At 44.9% G+C, this 23,616-nt stretch overlaps 1 protein-coding gene across 8 annotated transcripts in view; it reads left to right on the top strand.

The window, feature by feature from the left end:
• Positions 1–23,616, top strand: part of LOC142075057 (uncharacterized) — a 54,231-nt gene that overhangs the window by 18,854 nt on the left and 11,761 nt on the right. For all 8 annotated transcript variants that reach the window (XM_075136049.1, XM_075136051.1, XM_075136056.1 and 5 more), the window contains 6 exons: positions 7,344–7,508; positions 8,525–8,703; positions 9,316–9,446; positions 10,991–11,105; positions 13,663–13,782; positions 16,140–16,709. In XM_075136049.1, coding sequence (XP_074992150.1) covers positions 7,344–7,508; positions 8,525–8,703; positions 9,316–9,446; positions 10,991–11,105; positions 13,663–13,782; positions 16,140–16,709 — 1,280 coding nt within the window. The remainder of the gene's footprint in view (positions 1–7,343; positions 7,509–8,524; positions 8,704–9,315; positions 9,447–10,990; positions 11,106–13,662; positions 13,783–16,139; positions 16,710–23,616) is intronic.

The following is a 23,616-nucleotide window of genomic DNA, read 5'->3' as shown; positions in this document are numbered from 1 at the left end:
CACTTGGTACTTGGGAGAAGAGACCAACACCTACCTCGCTACAACCTCCCTTCAGGTAGTTGTAGAGCGCAATGAGGTCTTCCCTCAGCCTCCTTTTCTCCAGACTAAACAGTCCCAGTTCCCTCAGCCACTCCTCATAAGACTTGTGCTCCAGGCCCTTCACCAGCTTCGTTGCACTCCTCTGGACACGCTCCAGCACCTCCATGTCCTTCTTGTAGTGAGGGGCCCAAAACGGAACACAGTATTCGAGGTGTGGCCTCACCAGTGCAGAGTACAGGGGGACGATCACCTCCCTACTCCTGCTGGCCACACTATTTCTGATACAGGCCAGGATGCCGTTGGCCTTCTTGGCCACCTGGGCACACTGCCAGCTCATATGCAGCCGACTGTCGACCAACACCACCCCCAGGTCCTTTTCCTCTGGGCAGCTTTCCAGCCACTCTTCCCCAAGCCTGTAGCGTTGCCTGGGGTTGTTGTGGCCGAAGTGCAGGACCCGGCACTTGGCCTTGTTGAATCTTGTACAATTGGCCTCAGCCCATTGATCCAGCCTGTCCAGGTCCCTCTGCAGAGCCTTCCTACCCTCGAGCAGATCAACACTCCCACCCAACTTGGTGTCGTCTGCAAACTTACTGAGGGTGCACTCGATCCCCTCATCCACATCATTGATAAAGATATTAAACAGAACCGAGGCGAAGGGCTCCGGAGCGGAGGATCGCGCCGGGGGACCCTTCCTGAAGCGGCGAAACCGCGGCGAAAACCGCGAAGGCAACAGCGCAGGGGAGCGAGAGGGTGCCCCAGCCCCCCTCCCCCGAGCCGGCGGAGCGAGCTCCTGACGAGCGGCAGCTCTGACTCAGCGTGGGCGGGGCCAGGAGGGACGGTGGCAGTTTAAAACCCAGGGCACCCGCCATTTCGTTTCATTCGAAGCCACCGAGGCGAAGGGCTCCGGAGCGGAGGATCGCGCCGGGGGACCCTTCCTGAAGCGGCGAAACTGCGGCGAAAACCGCGAAGGCAACAGCGCAGGGGAGCGAGAGGGTGCCCCAGCCCCCCTCCCCCGAGCCGGCGGAGCGAGCTCCTGACGAGCGGCAGCTCTGACTCAGCGTGGGCGGGGCCAGGAGGGACGGCGGCAGTTTAAAACCCAGGGCACCCGCCATTTCGTTTCATTCGAAGCCACCGAGGCGAAGGGCTCCGGAGCGGAGGATCGCGCCGGGGGACCCTTCCTGAAGCGGCGAAACCGCGGCGGCAACAGCGCAGGGGAGCGAGAGGGTGCCCCAGCCCCCCTCCCCCGAGCCGGCGGAGCGAGCTCCTGACGAGCGGCAGCTCTGACTCAGCGTGGGCGGGGCCAGGAGGGACGGCAGCCGAACCCCCTCAGGTACAAGAGCAGCCCCCAGGGAGCGCGAGCGACCCGGAGCGCGGCGAACAGGGCGGGCAAACAGGGCGTGGCGCGTCAGAAGGGCGTGGCGCGGCAGTTTGCGCGGCAGTTCGTGCGAGCAGGGCGCAGCCCTCCTCCAGGCTCCAGAGGCCAGCTCAGCTCGTGGTCGTTGCCCTCCCAGAAGAGGACCTGGCCATGGTATCCACTCGGCCGAAAGCCATCGCCAGGAGAAACGTGGCTACCCAGACGGAGCCCCTACGCAAACACACATCTGTCCAGGCCTCCGGCTGCAGGGAGTGCCTGAGGCTGTCCCTTGTACAGGAGGGCAGCAGAGACGACGCCTGCGTGCGTTGCGACCAGGTGGATGATCTGCTCAGCCTGGTGGCAGAGCTGAAGGAGGAAGTGGAGAGGCTAAGGAGCATCAGGGAGTGCGAGAGAGAGATAGATTGGTGGAGCCGCACCCTGCCATCCCTGAGGCAAGGGCAGCACACGGAGGCTCCGCAAGAAGCAGAGGAACCCCTGCCCTCTTGCCACCAGGCAGAAGGAGGAGACCCAGGCGACGGAGGGGAATGGACACAGGTCCCTGCTCGGGGCGCCAGGCGAACCCCCGGCCGGCCTTCCTCGCCTCAACCTTCCCAGCTGCCCCTACACAACAGATACGGGGCTCTGGAACTTGAGGGCCAGACGAACGAGGACGAAGATGAAGGCCCATCCAGGGGGTTGCCCGAGGAGAGGCAGCCAGCCCCACAAATTACGACTGCCTCCGCTAAGAAAAAAAGGAGGGTAATTGTCATTGGTGATTCCCTTCTGAGGGGGACCGAGGGCCCAATTTGTCGGCCGGACCCATCCCACAGGGAAGTCTGCTGCCTCCCTGGGGCCCGGGTGAAGGACATTACTAGGAAACTCCCTAGTCTCGTGCAGGCCTCCGATTACTACCCACTACTGGTTATACAGGCTGGCAGTGAGGAGGTTGCAGGGAGAAGTCCCGAAGGGATCAAAAGGGACTTCAGGGCGCTGGGGCGACTGGTGGGAGGATCGGGAGCACAGGTAGTTTTTTCCTCGATCCCTTTAGTGGCAGGGCAGAACACCGAAAGGAACAGGAAAACTCATCGGATCAACACGTGGCTCAGGGGCTGGTGCCATCGACAGAATTTTGGCTTCTTTGACCACGGGGAGGTTTACATGGCACCGGGCCTGCTGGCGACGGACGGAGTTCAGCTGTCTCGCAGGGGGAAAAGGATTCTCGCGTGTGAGTTGGCCGGGCTCATCGAGAGGGCTTTAAACTAGATTCGAAGGGGGACGGGGATAAAACCAGGCTCTCTAGAGAAGAGCCTAGGGTCCGCACGCCATTGTCGGGGGAGAAATCGGCAGCCCAGCTCAAGTGCATCTATACCAATGCACGCAGCATGGGCGGCAAACAGGAGGAGCTGGAAGCCATTGTGCAGCGGGGTAGCTATGACTTAGTCGCCATCACGGAAACATGGTGGGATGAGTCGCACGATTGGAGTGCTGCAATGGACGGCTATAAGCTTTTCAGAAGGAACAGGCGAGGAAGGAGAGGCGGTGGGGTAGCCCTGTATGTTAGGGAGTGCTTCGACTGTCTAGAGCTCGATGGTAGTGATGACGAGGTCGAGTGCTTGTGGGTAAGGATGAGGGGGAAGGCCAACAAGGCAGATATCCTGCTGGGGGTCTGTTATAGACCACCTGGCCAGGAAGAGGAGGCAGACGAAATATTCTACCAGAGGCTGGCAGAAGTCTCCCAGTTGCTAGCCCTTGTTCTTGTGGGGGACTTCAACTTTCCGGATGTCTGCTGGAAATACCACACGGCAGAGAGGAAACAGTCGAGGAGGTTCCTGGAGTGTGTGGAGGATAACTTCCTGACGCAGCTGGTAAGCGAGCCCACCAGGGGAGATGCCTCGCTTGACCTGCTGTTCACGAACAGAGAAGGGCTGGTGGGAGATGTGGTGGTCGGAGGCCGGCTTGGGCTTAGCGACCATGAAATGGTAGAATTCTCGATACTTGGTGAAGTAAAGAGGGGGGCCAGCAAAACCGCTACCATGGACTTCCGGCGGGCGGACTTTGGCCTGCTCAGGACACTGGTCGAGAGGGTCCCTTGGGAGACGGTCCTGAAGGGCAAAGGGGTCCAGGAAGGCTGGACGTTCTTCAAGAAGGAAGTCTTAAAGGCGCAGGAGCGGGCTGTCCCCATGTGCCGCAAGAAGAACGGGCGGGGAAGGCGACCGGCCTGGCTGAACGGGGAGCTCTGGCTGGGACTCAGGGAAAAAAGGAGAGTTTATCACTTGTGGAGGAAGGGTCAGGCAACTCAAGAAGAGTACAGGGATCGCGTTAGGTCGTGCAGAGAGGAAATTAGAAAGGCAAAAGCCCAGCTAGAACTCAACCTGGCCACTGTCGTGAGAGACAACAAAAAATGCTTTTATAAGTATGTTAATGACAAAAGGAGAGCCAAGGAGAATCTCCATCCTCTACTGGATGCGGGGGGGAACGTTGCCACCAAGGATGAGGAAAAGGCTGAGGTACTCAATGCCTTCTTTGCCTCAGTCTTTAGTAGTCAGAGTGGTTATCCTCAGGGTACTCAGCCCCCTGAGCTGGAAGACAGGGACGACGAGCAGGATAAACCCCCCATAATTCAAGAGGATGAAGTTCATGACCTGCTATGCCACCTGGATGTTCACAAGTCTATGGGGCCGGATGGGATCCACCCGAGGGTTCTGAGGGAGCTGGCGGAGGAGCTTGCCGAGCCGCTCTCCATCATTTACCAGCAGTCCTGGTTAACTGGGGAGGTCCCGGACGACTGGAGGCTCGCCAATGTGACTCCCATCTACAAGAAGGGCCGGAAGGAGGATCCGGGGAACTACAGGCCGGTCAGCCTGACCTCGGTGCCGGGGAAGATCATGGAGCGGTTGGTTTTGAGGGTGCTCACGAGCCATGTCCGGGACAACCAGGGGATCAGGCCCAGCCAGCACGGGTTCATGGAAGGCAGGTCCTGCTTGACCAACCTGATCTCCTTCTATGACCAGGTGACCCGCCTAGTGGATGAGGGAAAGGCAGTGGATGTGGTCTACTTGGACTTCAGTAAGGCCTTTGACACTGTCTCCCACAGCATTCTCCTAGAGAAGCTGGCGGCTCACGGCCTAGACAGGTACACTCTTCGCTGGGTAGAAAACTGGCTGGACGGCCGAGCCCAGAGAGTTGTGGTGAACGGAGTTAAATCCAGTTGGCGGCCGGTCACGAGCGGTGTTCCCCAGGGCTCAGTTTTGGGGCCGGTCCTGTTCAATATCTTTATCAACGATCTGGATGAGGGGATTGAGTGCTCCCTCAGTAAGTTTGCAGATGACACCAAGTTGGGCGGGAGTGTTGATCTGCTGGAGGGTAGGAAGGCTCTGCAGAGGGACCTGGACAGGCTGGATCGATGGGCCGAGGCCAACTGTATGAGGTTCAACAAGGCCAAGTGCCGCGTCCTGCACTTCGGCCACAACAACCCCAGGCAACGCTACAGGCTTGGGGAAGAGTGGCTGGACAGCTGCCCAGAGGAAAAGGACCTGGGGGTACTGGTTGACAGCCGGCTGAACATGAGCCGGCAGTGTGCTCAGGTGGCCAAGAAGGCCAACGGCATCCTGGCCTGTATCAGAAATAGTGTGGCCAGCAGGAGCAGGGAGGTGATCGTGCCCCTGTACTCGGCACTGGTGAGGCCGCACCTCGAATACTGTGTTCAGTTTTGGGCCCCTCACTACAAGAAGGACATGGAGGTGCTGGAGCGCGTCCAGAGGAGGGCAACGAAGCTGGTGAAGGGCCTGGAGCACAAGTCTTATGAGGAGTGGCTGAGGGAACTGGGGTTGTTTAGCCTGGAGAAGAGGAGGCTGAGGGGAGACCTCATCGCGCTCTACAACTACCTGAAAGGAGGGTGTAGCGAGGTGGGTGTTGGTCTCTTCTGCCAAGTAACTAGCGATAGGACAAGAGGAAATGGCCTCAAGTTGCGCCAAGGGAGGTTTAGATTGAACATTAGGAAAAATTTCTTTACTGAAAGAGTGGTCAGGCCTTGGAACAGGCTGCCCAGGGAAGTGGTGGAGTCACCATCCCTGGAGGTATTTAAAAGACGTGTAGATGAGGCCCTTAGGGACATGGTGTAGTGGGCATGGTGGTGTTGGGTTGACGGTTGGACACGATGATCTTAGAGGTCTTTTCCAACCTGTATGATTCTATGATTCTATGATTCTAATAGCGGTGTTTAGAGACATTAATTTCTAAACTAACCTTCTAAGGTAAATTCACTTTGTTTTTATATACATCTTTAATAAATTATCTGTGAGTTTTAGAATATCAAAGAGGAAGTCAAGCTGTATAACCCTCTGTTCAATAATAAAAGGCTGATTTCAAGTAAAGACAGAGTAGTTTTCTCTTCTTATATAAAAAAAAAATTACTGGTGGCTTGTTGAGAATGTCTAACACTTGTTAGAAACTTCGTTTGCTGGAAAGGCAGTTGCTTTTTTGGGTGGAGAAAATAAAATTCAAACCAGGAACTCAGCAGACCAATTTAGTAGTGATTTTTAAGTGACTTTTATTTATAACATTCCCCAGGAGAGATTTCAATTCCCAATTCTAAAAATGAGAGTTGTATTGTCCTCATTCTCTAGGAAGTGACTGTGTTTGTAGGGAAAGTTCTTAGACTTAATATCCTTCGCGTTTCAACTGTATTTAATCTTGCCTTACGTGATATGTTTGTCCAAAAGGTACCTTATCTGTCCCTTTGATGGACTGATGTCTGTTATGGAACAAATTGGCCCTGGGCACTGCAAATTCCCTTCTTCCCTTGCTGGGCAAGGCCTCAGCAATTCCTCATCCACTTATAATACATGTTGTGGCAAAAAATAAGAATATTAACAGTGTTTGAAGGCATCTTACTCAATTTGATTGACTGTAAGCATTAGAAATTCAAGCCTGTATGTTTTCTGATTGATATACTGCATCCCTGGCCAGACATCTTTGATAAGATGGTAACTGATAGCACACAGAAAATCTTAACTGTAGAAGGTTATTTATGGGTAGATTTTTATTCTTTAAAAAAAGTAATTGTGGTGGGTTGATCTTGGCTGGACGCCAGGTGCCCACCAAGCCACTATCACTCCCATCCTCAGCTGGATAGGGGAGAGAAAAATATAACGAAAGGCTCGTGGGTCGAGATAAGGACAGGGAGAGATCACTCACCAATTACCGTCACGGGCAAAACAGACTCGACTTGGGGAAAATTAATTTAATTTATTGCCAATTAACAACAGAGTAGGATAATGAGAAATAAGAACAAATCTAAAAACACCTTCCCCCCACCCCTCCCTTCTTCATGGGCTCAACTTCACTCCCGATTTTCTCTACCTCCTCCCCCCACAGTGGAGCAGGGGGACGGGTAATGGGGGTTGCAGTCAGTTCATCACACGTTGTCTCTGCCGCTCCTTCCTCCTCACACTCTTCCCCTGCTCCAGTGTGGGGTCCCTCCCACAGGAGACAGTCCTTCACGAACTTCTCCAATGTGGGTCCTTCCCACGAGCTGCATTTCTTTACAAACTGCTCCAGCGTGGGTCCTTTCCACGTGTCCTTTCCATGGGGTGCAGTCCTTCAGGAAAGGACAGCTCCAGTGTGGGTCCCCCACGTGGTCACAGGTCCTGCCAGAAAACCTGCTCCAGTGTGGGCTCCTCTCTCTATGGTGCTACAGGTCCTGCCAGGAGCCTGCTCCAGCGCAGGCTCTCCACAGGGTCACAGCTTCCTTCAGGGCACCTCCTCTGCTACTAAAACCTTGCCGCATAAACCCAATACAGTACTCAGCTGGGACCTTACAGTTTAAAGTCTTGCCTATATTCATTAGATTTATTTTTATAGAAATGCACAAGGCAGGCAGGTATTAACAAGTGAAGTATCTCCCACCAGTGCTTGTTTGCAAAGCATATTCTATTTTTGTGTTTTCCAGCTTGGTGTTTCACTTGGCACTTTGGGGGCTATACCAGCAGCAGCATTAGACCCTAACATTGCAGCACTGGGAGAAATACCACAGCCACCAATTATGGGGAATGTGGACCCATCCAAAATTGATGAAATCAGAAGAACAGTCTACGTTGGAAACTTGAATTCACAGGTAGCTTTTTTTTTTTATTGGCAATACTAATGGAAGATGCAGAATTGTAATTTATGAATTATAAACTTACATGTTAAGAGTTTTTGTTAGTTGATGCCAATAGGAATTTAAACAACAAAAAAAAAATACTCTTTTTGGTTACTAGTGATATTTCAAATTCTGAATGCTCCTTTGCCGATCATACCAGACTGTGGAATTCATTCTAGCAGGATACCAGAGAAATCACACTGTAGCTGAATTCAAGAAACATACTTATGATTGTGTGTGTTGATCAAATGTCCAGCTGGGTTGTGTTAGCTGAACAATGCCTCAGAAGTCGTGAGATCATGGTAGCTGTCCCCCACAACACTGTGCAGTTGTTTAAGTACAGTAAGAAGGAATGATTTGTCCTAGTGGAAGTTGCAAAATTAGCATAAATACCTTTGAGTTTCTCTGACAGGAAAGTTAGGTCTGTCAGAAATTTGTTTTTTCAGTAATTGATTGAATTAATTGAAAAACAATTTGCTGTTGAATGATGGCACTATAAGTATTTGATTTTGGGTTTTTTTGACTGCCAAAGTAGCTACTAGAGTGTAAAAGTACTGTTGATTGCAATAAAATAAAACAAGCTGGAAGCTAGTAGAAAAACGGATAAAAGCAAAGTCTTGTAATACTGTTTGGATTTTTTTTTTCATTGAACAAAATTCACAATCAATAGCTTGGACATAGGTGTATAAGGAAATTCCTCATCAGTTATCTCAAATGAGTTGCCTGAAAAGTGCAAAATCCTGTGCAAGTGCTTTTTTAACCTAGATGTAGGACTTCAGGGCTTGTGGTTGCACTATTTTAAATTGTAGTATATTCTTTAGATTAATGGAAGAAAAAATACCTTTCTCTCTTAAAGTGTAACATTACTAAATTCATGACACTTGTGTAATAATGGTTCCAAAATCTGTAGCTCTTAGATTACCTGATATGTTGGATAAGTGGTTTTCATTATATATTTTACTTCAGCTGAGGTCTTTGACTCTTTCTAGACTACAACAGCAGATCAGCTGCTTGAATTCTTTAAGCAAGTTGGAGAAGTCAAATTTGTGCGAATGGCAGGTGATGAGACACAACCAACACGATTTGCTTTTGTGGAATTTGCAGACCAAAATTCTGTACCTCGAGCTCTTGCCTTTAATGGAGTTATGTTTGGAGACAGGCCACTGAAGTAAGAAATTAATTATCCATATGAATATTGAATGAGAGATTTCTTAGTATACTTATACATTTATGACTCTGATGTGCAGGAAACTGCTGTGATGAATATTTTTTCAATATAAGGACCTATTGTTAGTAAACTGGAACACTTTTATGAACTCCAATTTCAAGGTTGGGCATAACTTTCTCCAAGAAGAATATGGATGGTATCGAGTAAAATATTTCTACATTTAATCTTGAATTAGTGAAAGCCATAACAGTGAGAGAATTTGCAAAGTCCTTGGTACTAATTAAGCTTTATATATGATGTGTATGTAATTAGTAGGTCTTAATGTAGAGATTTGATCTGAAATAGAGAAACAGATTTCCAGGCTTCTACTAGAAAATATTTTAACACAGAAATATTGTGCCGCATTTATTTAAAAGTGGTAAGATTTGAAAGCAATAAAAGACATATTTCAGATACTTAGAACAGATGAGTGTTAGGAAAAATCTGTAGTTTTGCTGAACTTTGAAGTTTTTAGTCATATGTGGAAGTTGAGGTGTTTTCTTTTCTTATTTGTTTTTCATTTTCCCTTTTAAAGTGTTTGGGAGTTAAAGGTTTTATTTTTCCTTAATTTAGAATAAATCACTCCAATAATGCAATAGTGAAGCCTCCTGAAATGACACCACAAGCTGCTGCCAAAGAACTGGAAGAAGTGATGAAGAGAGTAAGGGAAGCCCAGTCTTTCATATCTGCTGCTATTGAGCCAGGTAGGTATATTATCTTCATTACCTAACAGACATGTTCTGTGTGTACTTTGGCACATGCTTTTAAGAGCACTTTCAAACACAGGAAAAGGGTACTCAAAGGTGAACAACATGTGTGGGGGAAAACAAAAGAAAAGAATCAAAATTGTCTTCATGCAACAAAGCAGTGGAATGAAGCTGACTTTTTATTTCATCATATCTTATTTTCAGATGCATGCTCACTGAATGTTTTTAAAAATACTAAGTCAATACTAAATTAAAACTTAATGTTGGTGCTTTTAAAGTTCAAAGTACTTATAAACTTAAAAAAAATGCTTTATATTTTGTTTTGTTCTCTAACACCCATTAATGCCATAGTTTCATGATCAGGGGGAGCTAGCATGCTGCTGAAAGCAGCAATATTATGCTTTCCTTCAGCAAGTTAATTTTGTCACTGTGCTATGCTTTTTCATGCTAGCTCAAGACTATGTGCATCCTCATAGCAAATGGGATCAGAGAATGAATCTGGGATAAAACTTAACATATTGTAATGGACTTTTTTCATCCAGATTGGTTCCCTGATCCCTGTTAACACTGAAACGCCAGGTCAAGGAGAAAGGTGTTGGTGGGTTGAGTGGTTAGACAGACATTTCGGTGCTGATTTATGCTGACTTAAACTGATTGCAAAACCACAGCATAAAAATTCTCAACTTGTTAAACTTAAAGTTGAAATCGTCCTTTTTCTTTTCATCAGCAAGATTTTGTCATTCTTCTTACTAAGAAACCCAGACATTGACTTATGTAGGTTAGATAGTGGAGGGTCTTGAGGAGGTTTTTTTTTTTTTGTGGGGGGGTGGGGGGGGGGGTGGGGTGGGGGGTGGGGGTGGGGTGGGAGGGAAGGGGAGTATTTTCTGTTGTTTTTTAGGGTTGGGAGAAAAATAGTTCTAACATTTCCTCAGTGTTAAGCAGCAGAATAATAATCTTTTAGAGTCTGAACCAAAGTCTGCTGAGGTCACTGGTAAGCTTTCTGTTGACTTCCTGGCCTTTGGATCAAACTTTTCACCCCCTTTTCTCCATCCCTTCCTCCCCCAAAACAGTGTTCGAGGAATAGAACTTCAATATTTGTACAGTGGTTGGAATATCTAAAAGTATAGAAAGTACTAATTATTATTTACATTTTATGCTTGTTTTCAAATTTATGCCCTCTAAATTTACTCTATTCTTCCGAGGTTATTTTAAAAAAAAAAAGAAGTAGTTATATTACATAATATACCAGAGGAGAACGTGTTGTAATCTTGTGCATTGTGGCAGCAACATAAATCCCATTCCTAACAGAGCTAGCTGTTTATAATTATCTGGTTTATGTGTACTGCTGCAGGATGGCTGCACTCAACGAGTATATGCAATGACTTTCTTGGATGTTTCTGAAGGATATTTGCAAAGAAGGAAGATGTGCAAAGCATAGGCCCCTTGCACTATATGTGTGGTACATTCCACTTGTGCCAGATTGTTAACTGGGATCTTTAAATGTTCTGAGCTTACACTGCAAAGTGGTTTTTTCCTCTCAGAGTCTGGAAAGAGCAGTGAAAGAAAAGGCGGTCGATCTCGTTCCCATTCTCGTTCAGAATCCAGGTCTAGCTCAAAATCCCGATCTAGAAGGAAAAGATCACACTCAAAACACAGGTAGGTATATTTTTTTATTTTGGACTAAGAAATCATACTACTGTTGTTTGGTTTTTTGTTTGTTTGTTTTGTTGGTTGGTTTTTTTTTTCCCTGGTAGTGGTTACTGAGATTTCTTACTGAGTTATGAGACAAGTATCCCTGTAGAGAAGATTAGTAACTTACACTGACCAGATCAGAGTAACTAGGAATTTTGTTTCTGAACAGATACTCTTTCCCTCTAAATGCTAAATGTTTTCAGGATTACTTTCAGGTAAAACACGCTAGAAGGTCCTTTATGTGCCATGTAGCCTAATTTCATTTTGTGACCTCTGTATTTTAAAAAGAAATAGTTATCTGTGTTTTGTGGATGGAACATTTAGTTTACTGTTAACACTGAACAGATAGGCTGGCTGGTTTTGCTAGTAGAAAGTTCCTGCTGTCCTGAACTTCTAAACATCTAGTTAACAAATGCAGTATTTTTATTTACTGTACTGTAAATGTAAAGCTATATTTTTTAAAAGCCAGAAGAAAAAGGCTTTAGGGGCAGTTTTTCATTCTTCAGAGTTTGTTTGCCTTGCTAATTTGTTCAGTTCTGAAACAGGCTTTGAAATATAGGAGGAAATAAAATTACTAGATCACCCTTAAAGTTTACCCATTAAGATTTTTTTTCCAAGAATGAGACAGTCTTGCTATGTGAGACTTACAAATGCTTCCTGAAATGGTTCAATGTCAGGAATGTCTTCTGATAATTTACATAATCAATCTAAAGATATTTGGATACATTAAGTATCAAAAAAAAAAAACAAACTCAAAATGTATTTGATAGCTTACACTTTAAAAACGTGAGTGTTATCAGTGTTGCAGCGACAGCATTGTTGCATTCTTTCATCCATTGCCTTTTAACAGGGCAACTAGAATTCTTTTACATACAGAAAAGCTGGCCAGAGGGACACACCACATCAGTTACACTACCAAACAAATATGATCTAAGTGCAGGCTTCCGTTTTGTAATAGTGTTATACAGTACATGTTATCTAATGACATCAAAACATTGGGTACCTTTTTAATGCAAGAAGAATCATTTGTTCATTTCCTTATTGCTTGCTTCTCTTCTGTTTCTCTAACTCAGGACATAACTGAAAAACAGTCTTAGTTTTGTGTAACACTGCAGTAATCTCAGTGCTATTTTGTACTGACACAAACCAAATTGATTTTTAGAAGATAAATTTGCATTTTTTTTACTTGCAGAAAACCTATGCTTTAAACAATTGTTGATAGTTATTTTTTATTTTTAATGATTTTACCACCGTTACTGTCAGTTTTGAGAACATGCTGAAAAAAGGCCGGTCTGATCTGTTGAGGCAACTTCATCCCTAAGAATAAACTATCCTTACCACTTTCCAGTTTTACTGTTTTTATAAAACCCCTAAATCGCTTTCATCTCTATGATATAAAATTTATTCAAGGTCTTATTTGGACTAAATTGTAATTAATTTTCCCTGTAATTAGTTTGTATTTCTACACTGATACGTGGAGCAAAGCTGTAGGTAAAAAATGATTGCCTCTCCTCTCCTCTTGGTATATCTTACTCTGTGTGTCTTGAGCTGCAGAAGACAGGTGGAGCTGGTATTTTTTGTATCTCCCTGTTCTTCAGAATTTATTGAGTAATATACATGAATTTCTGTCTTTGGTAAGTTTAACTTCATTGTACCTTAACCTCTCAGGCAAAGTATCCCATGATGCGTTCTTTTGAAACTTAATGTTCAAATTCAGCTTTTTATTTTTGTTTTCCTAGGGAATATGATCTTCCAAATATAGGGAATATTTTGGGAAAAAAGAGTATAGTAATTTTTAAAAGTCTTGTTTTCTTCATCAAATCTGAGACTATACTATATATGTTTATCAGAAGACTTTAATTGGATTTCTATTGGAGTATCTGCACATTATTTGCATTCCTTATTTATCATGTAGTAAATGCTCATTCCTTTTCTTGAGAACTCTTATAATTCAAATCCATGCTAACATATCCTTTCAACTGAAAAGGTAACTTGACTAAATGCTGAACCACAGATAGTGGGTTTTTTTTTTTTTTAAAAAAAAAAAAAAAAGTTCAATTAAATTGTAAGGCTGGAGAACAAAGAGGCCAGTTAAAGCCATCTTTCTTCATTGACCAAGACTGCAATAAGTGACTGGGCCTGGAAAAGAAGAAAAATGTAACTAATTATTTTTACAAGCTGCTAGAAATTGTCTATAGTAGATTTTATGCACTAGATTTAATAAGGACAGCTATCCTAATATGATATGAATTTATATTTTCCAGAATATTCATGGAAGTTATTATGAAACATGAGTATTACTTAAATGGTGCATTGTTTCAAAGGAGAGCATGTGCACCTGGTGAAGCTTAAAGTATCCATATTTACAAAAATGTTGGTAGGCAGTATATTACTGAGATGTAACTCTATATAGTTTTATGTAGTGAGGCAAGATTTATGTGGTTTTTTTCCCTTCTTGGTTGACCTAATTTTTACGAAGTTTCAATATTAAAGTCTTTTTCTTCTGGCGTTGTTCATATAGAAGTAGATCTGGCAACAGATCGCTCTCAAGACACAAGGACAGACGCAGATCCAGAAGTCCCCTGAAAAAACGGTCTAGATCTAGGGAAAGGCGGAAATCAAGAAGTCGTTCTCATTCTCGGTGAGTTCCATTCCTAAGAAATGATACTGTTGTTCTTAGCACACAGTACAAAGTTTTTGAAAAAAATCTAACAAACCTTTTAGGTGATGGTAAAAGATGGAATCTCTAAATGCTTTAGCCTGTCTCTAGGCTTTGTTTGTGGGACAAAAGAATAGAAAGTAAATTTTTATGCTGAGTGTACTGGTTTTGGTTGGGATATAGTTAATTTTCTTCATAGTAACTCATGTGGTGCCTACGGGGGTTAAACCACAACACTGAGGTACCTAAACTTTGATACCAAAGTCTAGTCTACATTTATACCAATGTGCAAGCTGATCAAAAATAGGTAACTTTAATTGTCAGACTTAAACCAACGGATTAGGTATGTTCTGTGTAGCCTGTGCAACGCACAAAAAAGTGGATGATGCTTCTTCAATCTATATCTGTTGAGAAGATTGGATTCAGGCTGAACTTGATCCTGCATTCTGAGAACATGTATAAAGTTTTTGTGCATGAGCTTTTATTTTTGCCTTTGGCTATTTCATATTGGCCATACACTGCTATAGGCACAAATGCATATGTCTGTTATGTGGCATATTTACATTTCAGGATCTAATACATCTATATTTTACCTGGTCTATTAATTTTTAAGTCTGATTGTCTAATTATTGAACTGTGAAATTCCAACAAGATAATTCCTTTATCTCCTTGGGTGATAACGTAATTTTCTGAGGGATGAAATAGTGAATATTCACAAAACAAAAGTGCCTATGAAAGTAGCTTCATGAATAGAAGCCTTGGTACTTTTCTTTCTGTAATTCCCCTGACTCATTTAAAGGGAGCTTCATACTTAGGTTGTGCAGTTGTCTCTTGTTTTCTGAGGGGAGAAGTTTTGTGGGGAAGAGAACTGCAGATCTGTGGACCTCGGTGGGAACAGTTAGGAGTAGGCTACATAGCTGGGCTTCATTGATGGATCCTTTTGACTCTCTGTTGCTGTTGTCTGGAGCTTCTTGAGATATCTGCTCACTGGAAGGGGCAAGCCCGATGAAATCTCTGTGATAAATAACTGGAAGGCGCTTCTTGGGTCATTGTGAGACCCCTTGCTATTGCAGGGATTGTGTGCTGTTTCATCTTTATGATCTTACATTCCTTCTGTGAGACATCTAAAGAGGTATTTGCCAAAACCTGATGGGAACCAAAGTCTTCAGGTCACAGACCATGAAACAAGCCTACTATTTATTAGTAGCCAAACACTTGTTCCAAAGAAGAAAGGTGGGGGCTGTGTGTAGAGCCTTTCATGTCTGAAAGACTCTCTTTAAGAATCTTTAAAAATCCTAGAATAGGTACCAATACCAATAGACACAGCAACTTCTGTCAGTCTGGTTCTCTTGGACATGAAAAGGCCTGCTGATCAACTTCTCTTGTGCTTTCTCCTGTTTCTCTCTCTGAACAATTGTTCATTTTCATATGTCCTAGAGGCAGGTCTAGGAGTCGTGTGTCTCTCTTCTCTTTGCTAGAAAGGAAAGATGGTTCAGAGTCTTGCGCTTCCAAATAATCCTTTACCAAAATGTAATCTTCCAGCCAAAGCTGTGATCTAATAAATTTTTATTTGGCTTGACTACTAGAACATCCACTGGAATTTTCCTCACTGTTTTTATGAACATGTATCATTCTGCCTATTCCAAAGAAGCTGACTTGTTCTGTTACCTTGCTTCTGTTTTTACTGTCTTAACAATTTTTCAATAATTTTCAAATTCCTAATGACATTACAGATGATTGAATTGTCTTGGTTGAGTTTTGACCTTATATTTGCCTTTTGAGGGAATTTGGTGAAATTTTATCCCTGGTTTTTTGTTTCTGTGTATTAATTGATGTTGGACTTCCAAGCAGTTCCAGGATATTTATGTGAGAGAACACTGTAGAATAAAGACTTCTGTCCAGTCAGCTGTCATTATTCATGTGGGGGTGGTTAATCTGCAGTCCATTTTACGTGGACACACTTTTAGTAAAGAATGGATTTACAAATTGTAGAGTTTGTCTCACTCCTGACAAAATGTAGAAAATATATGTATGTATAGTAATGTAGCTGTGAGATGAAAAGACATATTCTTTCAACGTGTAATAACATCACTTTGAAGATCACGGTTTGATTTGATTTTGGCCCCCCCTTCCCCAATTTGGTTTCCAAATTTTTCCTAGCTATATAGCCTCTCCCTCATGGTGAACAGGGGTGGAAAATTAAAATTTTGAGTAATTATTATTTTTCAACAGAAACACATATTTTCTCTTGAACAATTAATGTATGCTAAAGAGTTAGTTGTAATTTTTACTGGAAAGTTCAAAGATGAATTAATGGATTTGTGTTTGGCTTTTCACAGGGACAAGAAAAGAGACAAAGAAAAGGTCAAGGAAAAAGAAAAGGCCAAAGAAAAGGAGAAAGAGAGAGACCGAGACAAAGAGAAGGAGAGAGACCGGGACAGAGACAAAGAAAGGGAAAGAGAGCGAGATAAAGAGAGAAACAGGGATAAGGACAAGAAGGACCGGGAGAGGGGGAGAGAGCGAAACAAAGATCGAGAGATAGTCAGAGACAAGGATAGGGATAGAGACAGGGACAAGGATAAGGACAAAGACAGGGACAAGGACAGGGAAAAGGACAAAGATAAGGAGAAGGAAAAAGACAGGGAAGAGGTAGACCAGAACAAGGAAAAAGATGATGTTGAGAAAGAGGGGGAGAAGGACAGAGAGAAGATTAAGGACAAGGAGGGAGATAAGGACAAAGGAGGGGACAAAGAGAAGGACAGAGACAAAGAAAAGGAAAAAGATGAGGATAAGGAGAAGAAGGAGCGAGAAAGAGAAAAAGAGAGAGATGATAAAAAGAAGAAAGAGAAAAGATCCAGAACACCCCCAAGAAGCTATAGCTCTTCAAGAAGATCTCGTAGCTCCAGCAGGTTTGTTTAGAATTTTTTCATGCCTTTTTGGACTTGTCAGTACAGTGACGCACCATGAAAAACGTGCATCCTAATTTTTATGTATCAATATCACCATGTCACTAATTCAATTTGTATTCTTTCTGTTTTGTAGATTTTCCTATAAAGTAAAATGTATTACAAAGAGCTCTGTACAATGCTTGATAGAAAATAGTTTCTTGTTGGGCAGCTGGTGCTTGCCTTTCACATAACTGTATAGTATAGTCCTTGAGGACAGTAAGTAGATGGTTCTTATGCCATTTCTCTGTTGGAGCCATCCAAAAGTTATGATAGAGGGACATCAAATATCATCTTTGTCCTGATGAAAGTTTGAGTCACTGTTACATAGTTCCTTGGTTACTTACATACTGTACAGTGTTGGTCTGTAGAGCAATTCCTTGCGCTTATGAACAGTTGGGTGGTAGTATTTGCCACTTGGCCACCTTAAGGATGGCGAGCAATGAATTTTCTTGGCTGGATGGCTGAACAGCAGGAAGCAAGCATGTCACTTGGCTGGCTAGCTATTCAGAAAGTGAATGTATCTCAGTTGGAAGATAAGGATACCTTGTTTTGCTGGTTAGGTGGCCAGATACAAGTAAAAATTAACATTCCTTAACCATGCTGACAGTAAACAGGAAAGCAGTCAAGGTTAATCTAGCTGTTGTTTTTGCCTCTGAGGGAGGGTAAACTGGGTGGAAGTCTGGATAAATTCAGTATAGCAAAAGGAGGCTGTGAGATTGATTATAAGCTCTGTAAGTGGACTAACTCGGGCATATTCTAAAAGCGTTGCAGCTAACTTAAGTTCAGAAGCTTTGGTGGAAAAAGTCCTTTCTGAAAACCTCAGCAATTACGGAGTTCAATAATATCACATGTCAAATTTAGATACCAAATTTTATCTGTTACCTTGAGAGAATTAAATGCTGGATGAATTGGGAAAAGTTCTACGTATTATAATCACTTCCCTGGGCAAAAGCAAAATTTCCATAGCCCTCAGAATTCAGGAGTTCATGGTTCATATAATGCAGAAAAGGCTGTAATGGTTTCTGAACATTCTGTTTGGGTTATATGAAATGTCCATGTTGTTTTGGAGGTTTGTGGGCAAAACACTGTGGCTTCTTTAAGCATATGCAGCTTCCTATTTTAATGCATTGTTAACATTATTTTATGGGTTGAATACCTGCACAGAGCAGAGATAGTTCTGTCAGTTTTGAAAACATAATATTTTCTGCCTGTATGCCTCAGGAGTGTTGAATTAGATAAGTAATTGTGGTGGGTTGACCTTGGCTGGACACCAGGTGCCCACCAAGTCACTCTATCACTCCCCCTTCTCAGCTGCACAGGGGGAGAAAAAATATAACGAAAGGCTTGTAGGTCAAGATAAGGACAGGAGGAGATCACTCACCAATTACTGTCATGGGCAAAACAGACTCAACTCGGGGAAATTAGTTTAATTTGTTGCCAATCAAATCAGAGTAGGGTAATGAGAAATAAAACCAAATCTTAAAACACCTTCCCCCCACCCCTCCCTTCTGCCCAGGCTCAACTTCACTCCCAATTTCTCTACCTCCTTCCCTCACCGAGTGGCGCAGGGGGGTGGGGAATAGGGGTTGCCATCAGTTCATCACACGTTGTCTCTGCTGCTCCTTCCTCCTCACACTCTTCCCCTGCTCCAGCGTGGGGTCCCTCCCATGGGAGACAGTCCTCCACGAACTGCTCCAGCGTGGGTCCTTCCCACGAGCTGCAGTTCTTCGCGAACTGCTCCAACGTGGGCCCTTTTCCATAGGGTGCAGTCCTTCAGGAAAGGACTGCTCCAGCATGGGTCCCCCACGCGGGGTCACAAGTCCTGCCCAGCAAACCTGCTCCAGCATGGGCTCCTCTCTCCACGGGGTCACAGCCTCCTTCGGGCGCATCTACCTGCTCTGGCATGGGGTCCTCCATGGGCTGCAGGTGGATATCTGCTCCACCATGGACCTCCATGGGCTGCAGGGGGACAACCTGCTTCACCATGGTCTTCGCCACGGGCTGCAGGGGAATCTCTGCTCTGGCACCTGGAGCACCTCCTCCCCCTCCTTCTTCACTGACCTTGGTGTCTGCAGAGTTGTTTCTCTCACATATTCTCACTCCTCTCTTCTGGCTGCTGCTGTGCAGCAGTTTTTTCCCCCTTCTTAAATATGTTATCACAGAGGCACTACCACCGTTGCTGATTGGCTCAGCTTTGGTCAGTGGTGGGTCTGTCTTGGAGCCGGCTGATACTGGCTCTGTCGGACACAGGGGCAGCTTCTGGCATCTTCTCACAGAAGCCACCCCTGTAGCCCCCCTGCTACCAAAACCTTGCCACACAAACCCAATACAGTAATGTGTAGCTTATATAAGAGCCTTGATGGAAGACCCAGTTCCTAATGTCAAATAACAAATGTAGTTAGCTGGATGTTACAAAAAATTCATACTCTAGTTTGCAACAGTTATGCTCCCCTTTAAGCATCCCGCTATTTAAGAAATCGTCATGGAAGGCTCAAATGTCATGTACTTGGGCAGAGAATTCTAGTGAAATTAAGTGCATCTCTTCTAATGGACTCACAGTACAAAGCCCTACTTTGATATTAAATTAATTTTTTGTCCAGATGCTATTAAACAGGGACAATGTTCTTTTGGAAGATGGAGGATGGGAGAAATACACTGTTTTTTATATGTATCCGTCATACAAGGAGAGGCTGAGAGGGCTGGGATTGTTTAGCCTGGAGAAGAGAAGGCTGAGGGGGTATCTTACTAGTGCGTATTGAATACCTGATGGGAGAGTGTTAAGAAGATGGAGCCTGACTCTTCTCAGTGATGGCCAGTGACAGGGCAAGAGGCAGTGGACATATATTGAAATATGGGAAACAAAAGGTTTTTTCTAATGTTTAAATTGTGTGTTTTCTGGGCAAACTGGAACCAGTTGCCCAGAGAGATTGTGGAGTCTCCATCCCTGGAGATATTAAAAACCTGACTGGCCATGACACTGAGTAACCTGCTTTAGTTGATCCTGTTTTGGAAGGGTGGGGGTCTGGACTAGGTGTTCTCCAGAGTGCTCTTCCAACCTCAGTAATTCTGTTATTCTGAAAAGTATTTGTCAATAGGTTTGGCTACCAAATCCCAGTTAGCTTGTATTTAGGGGTGTCCATTTACTTTCGTGATTGATTTTGCCTAGTTGAAATGGTTACAAACCATTCAGGGGAAGATTATCCAACAACCTGGCATTTCAGCTGTCTGGATTGACGCTCAGCATTGAATTGGGACTGTTTTTGAAGATGCAGATCCTTTTTCTGAAGAGCGTAAAATATTGGACAAATAGTCTTCTAGTCTTTCTGGAGAAGAGGTGGAAAAGAACATACATGACCTTCGAAGAACTAGGTGGCAGCTCACCTTGCTTTACTGACAAACAGCATGCAAGTACTAGAAATCAGATGGCTATTTTTGATGGCTAGCTGTTGTGGTTTAACCCGGCAGGCAGCCAAACACCACGCAGCTGCTCGCTCACTCCCCGCCCCCAGTGGGATGGGGGACAGAATTGGGGAGAAAAAAAAAAACAAACCCAAAACAAACAAAAAAACCCCCAAAAAAAACAAAAAAAAAACCCTCATGGATTGAGATAAAGACAGTTTAATAGAACAGAAAAAGAAATAATAATAATAATGGAATATACAAATTGAGTGATGCACAATGCAATTGCTCACCACCTGCTGACCGATAACCAAGTAGCGATCGCTACTTCCTGGATCACGCCTACCATTCATATACTGAGCATGACATCACATGGTATGGAATATACCGTGGGCCAGCTGGGCTAGCTGTCCCGGCTATCCTCCCTCCCAGCCTCTTCTAGAGCATGGAAGCTGAATGTCCTTAAATAGCAGGGTACTTAGCAACAACTGAAAACATCAGTGTGTTATCAACATTTTCTCATACTAAATCCAAAACACAGCACTAGGAAGAAAATTAACTCTGTCCCAGCCGGAACCAGGACAGTATCCACCCCTTATTCTATACCATTTACGTTATGCTTAGGTCTCACATTTTCTAATACATTCCAATTAATCACCACCACCTTTCTTGTCTTTACATATATATTTTTTACGTGCGCACACACACACACAGAGATATCATTCTCTTAGTCTATGGGCCATCCCTCTAAACTGCCCATTGAGTTCATTTAGTCCATGACTTTGGGCTCCATCTGTCATAACAGTCTTTCAGGGCAGGAGAGATGGGGTGTGGTGTTGAGCTGTTGCATCCTGAAGCCAGTTCTGATTCCAGTATTGCTGCGCTCGGCCGGTTCTATCATCGTTGCACTTTGCTCGGTTTCATCAGAGTTCCTTCTTCATTAATCTGGGTGATTTTTACTGCTATACCATTGATAGCAACCATAGAAATAATGATATACAATATCATATAACAATTAACATCATACAATTCAGTTCATTGGCTATTTTCTCCCAAAATCAAATCCCCTTGAGGTACACACCGGACCTCCCCATCCTTTCACATTACCTACCAAGTGCACCCAGGTCCTTGAGCAAAAGCAATCCCACGAATGGGTTTTCCCTTGCCAGAGGCAGGAGTAACCCAGACTGTCTTTCCCAGCATATTTCCGATGTGCATGACAGGGACTTTATCCCCCTCTACAGTACGTAAGGGTTTGGATTGGGCAGGGCCAGCTCGGTTGAAAGATCCCCTAGTGTTGACTAACCAGGTGGCCTTTGCTAAATGTGTGTCCCAATGCTTGAATGTCCCACCACCCATTGCCCTCAGCGTAGTCTTTAGCAGTCCATTGTATCGTTCGATTTTCCCGGAGGCTGGTGCATGGTAGGGGATGTGATATACCCACTCAATGCCATGCTCTTTGGCCCAGGTGTCTATGAGGGTGTTTCGGAAGTGAGTCCTGTTGTCTGACTCAATTCTTTCTGGGGTGCCATGTCTCCATAAGACTTGCTTTTCAAGGCCCAGGATGGTGTTCCGGGCGGTGGCATGGGGCACAGGATATGTTTCTAACCACCCAGTGATTGTTTCCACCATGGTGAGCACATAGCGCTTGCCTTGTTGGGTTTGTGGGAGTGTGATATAATCAGTCTGCCAGGCCTCCCCATATTTATATTTCAACCATCGTCCCCCATACCAAAGAGGCTTTACTTGCTTGGCTTGTTTGATTGCAGTGCACGTTTCACATTCATGGATAACCTATGCAATAGCGTCCATGGTCAAGTCCACCCCTCGATCACGAGCCCATCTGTATGTTGCATCTCTTCCTTGATGGCCTGAGGTGTCATGGGCCCACAGAGCTATAAATAATTCACCCTTATGTTGCCAGTCCAGATCCACCTGAGCCACTTCAATCTTAGCAGCCTGGTCCACCTGCTGGTGGTTTTGGTGTTCTTCAGTGGCCCGACTCTTGGGTACGTGAGCATCTACGTGACGTACTTTTACAGTCAGGTTCTCTACTCGGGCAGCAATATCTTGCCCCAATGCGGCAGCCCAGATGGGTTTGCCTCTGCGCTGCCAGTTGTTCTGCTTCCACTGCTGCAACCACCCCCACAGGGCATTTGCCACCATCCATGAGTCAGTATAGAGATAAAGTACTGGCCATTTTTCTCGTTCAGCAATGTCCAAGGCCAGCTGGATGGCTTTCACCTCTGCAAACTGGCTCAATTCACCTTCTCCTTCAGCAGTTTCTGCAACTTGGCGTATAGGACTCCATACAGCAGCTTTCCACCTCCGATGCTTTCCCACAAGGCGACAGGACCCGTTAGTGAAGAGGGCATATTGCTTCTCATTTTCTGGTAGTTTGTTATACAGTGGGGCCTCTTCAGCACGCGTCACCTCCTCCTCTGGGGATATTCCAAAATCTTTGCCTTCTGGCCAGTTTGTGATCACTTCCAAGATTCCTGGGCGACTGGGGTTTCCTAATTGGGCGCGTTGTGTTATCAGTGCGACCCACTTACTCCACGTAGCATCGGTTGCATGATGTGTAGAGGGGACCCTCCCTTTTCAACATCCAGCCCAGCACTGGCAGTTGGGGTGCCAGGAGGAGCTGTGCTTCAGTACCAACCACTTCCGAAGCAGCTTAAATCCCTTCATATGCTGCCAATATCAATTCCTGGCCTGTATCAGAAATAGTGTGGCCAGCAGGAGCAGGGAAGTGATCGTCCCCCTGTCATCGGCTCTGGTGAGGCCACACCTTGAATAGTGTTCAGTTTTGGGCCCCTAACTACAAGAAAGACATTGAGGTGTTGGAGCGTGTCCAGAGAAGGGCAACGAAGCTGGTGAAGGGTCTAGAGAACAAGTCCTATGAGGAGTAGCTGAGGGAACTGGGACTGTTTAGTCTGGGGAAGAGGAGGCTGAGGGGAGACCTCATCGCGCTCTACAACTACCTGAAAGGAGGTTGTAGCGAGGTGGGTGTTGGTCTCTTCTGCCAAGTAACTAGTGATAGGATGAGAGGAAATGGCCTCAAGTTGCGCCAAGGGAGGTTTAGATTGGACGTTAGGAGAAATTTCTTTACTGAAAGAGTGGTCAGGCCTTGGAACAGGCTGCCCAGGGAAGTGGTTGAGTCACCATCCCTGGAGGTATTTAAAAGACGTGTAGATGAGGCGCTTAGGGACATGCCCCCCCACTAGGGCATGGTGGTGTTGGGTTGACTGTTGGACTCGATGATCTTAGAGGTCTTTTCCAATCTTAATGATTCTGTGATTCTAATATCTCCTTCTCAGTTGGAGTATAGCGGGCCTCGGATCCTCCGTGTCCCTGACTCCAAAACCCTGAGGGTTGACCTCGAGTCTCCACTGGTGCTTTTTGCCAGAGGCTCCAGGTAGGGCTATTCTCCCCAGCTGCACATTCTTTACATTTTGTTCTGCCCGGA

This window comes from Calonectris borealis, chromosome W (genome assembly GCF_964195595.1).
Source record: "Calonectris borealis chromosome W, bCalBor7.hap1.2, whole genome shotgun sequence".
NCBI classification, from domain to species: Eukaryota; Metazoa; Chordata; class Aves; order Procellariiformes; family Procellariidae; genus Calonectris; species Calonectris borealis.
Note: the sequence above shows the minus strand (reverse complement) of the source record. Positions and strands in the feature narration are given on the sequence as shown.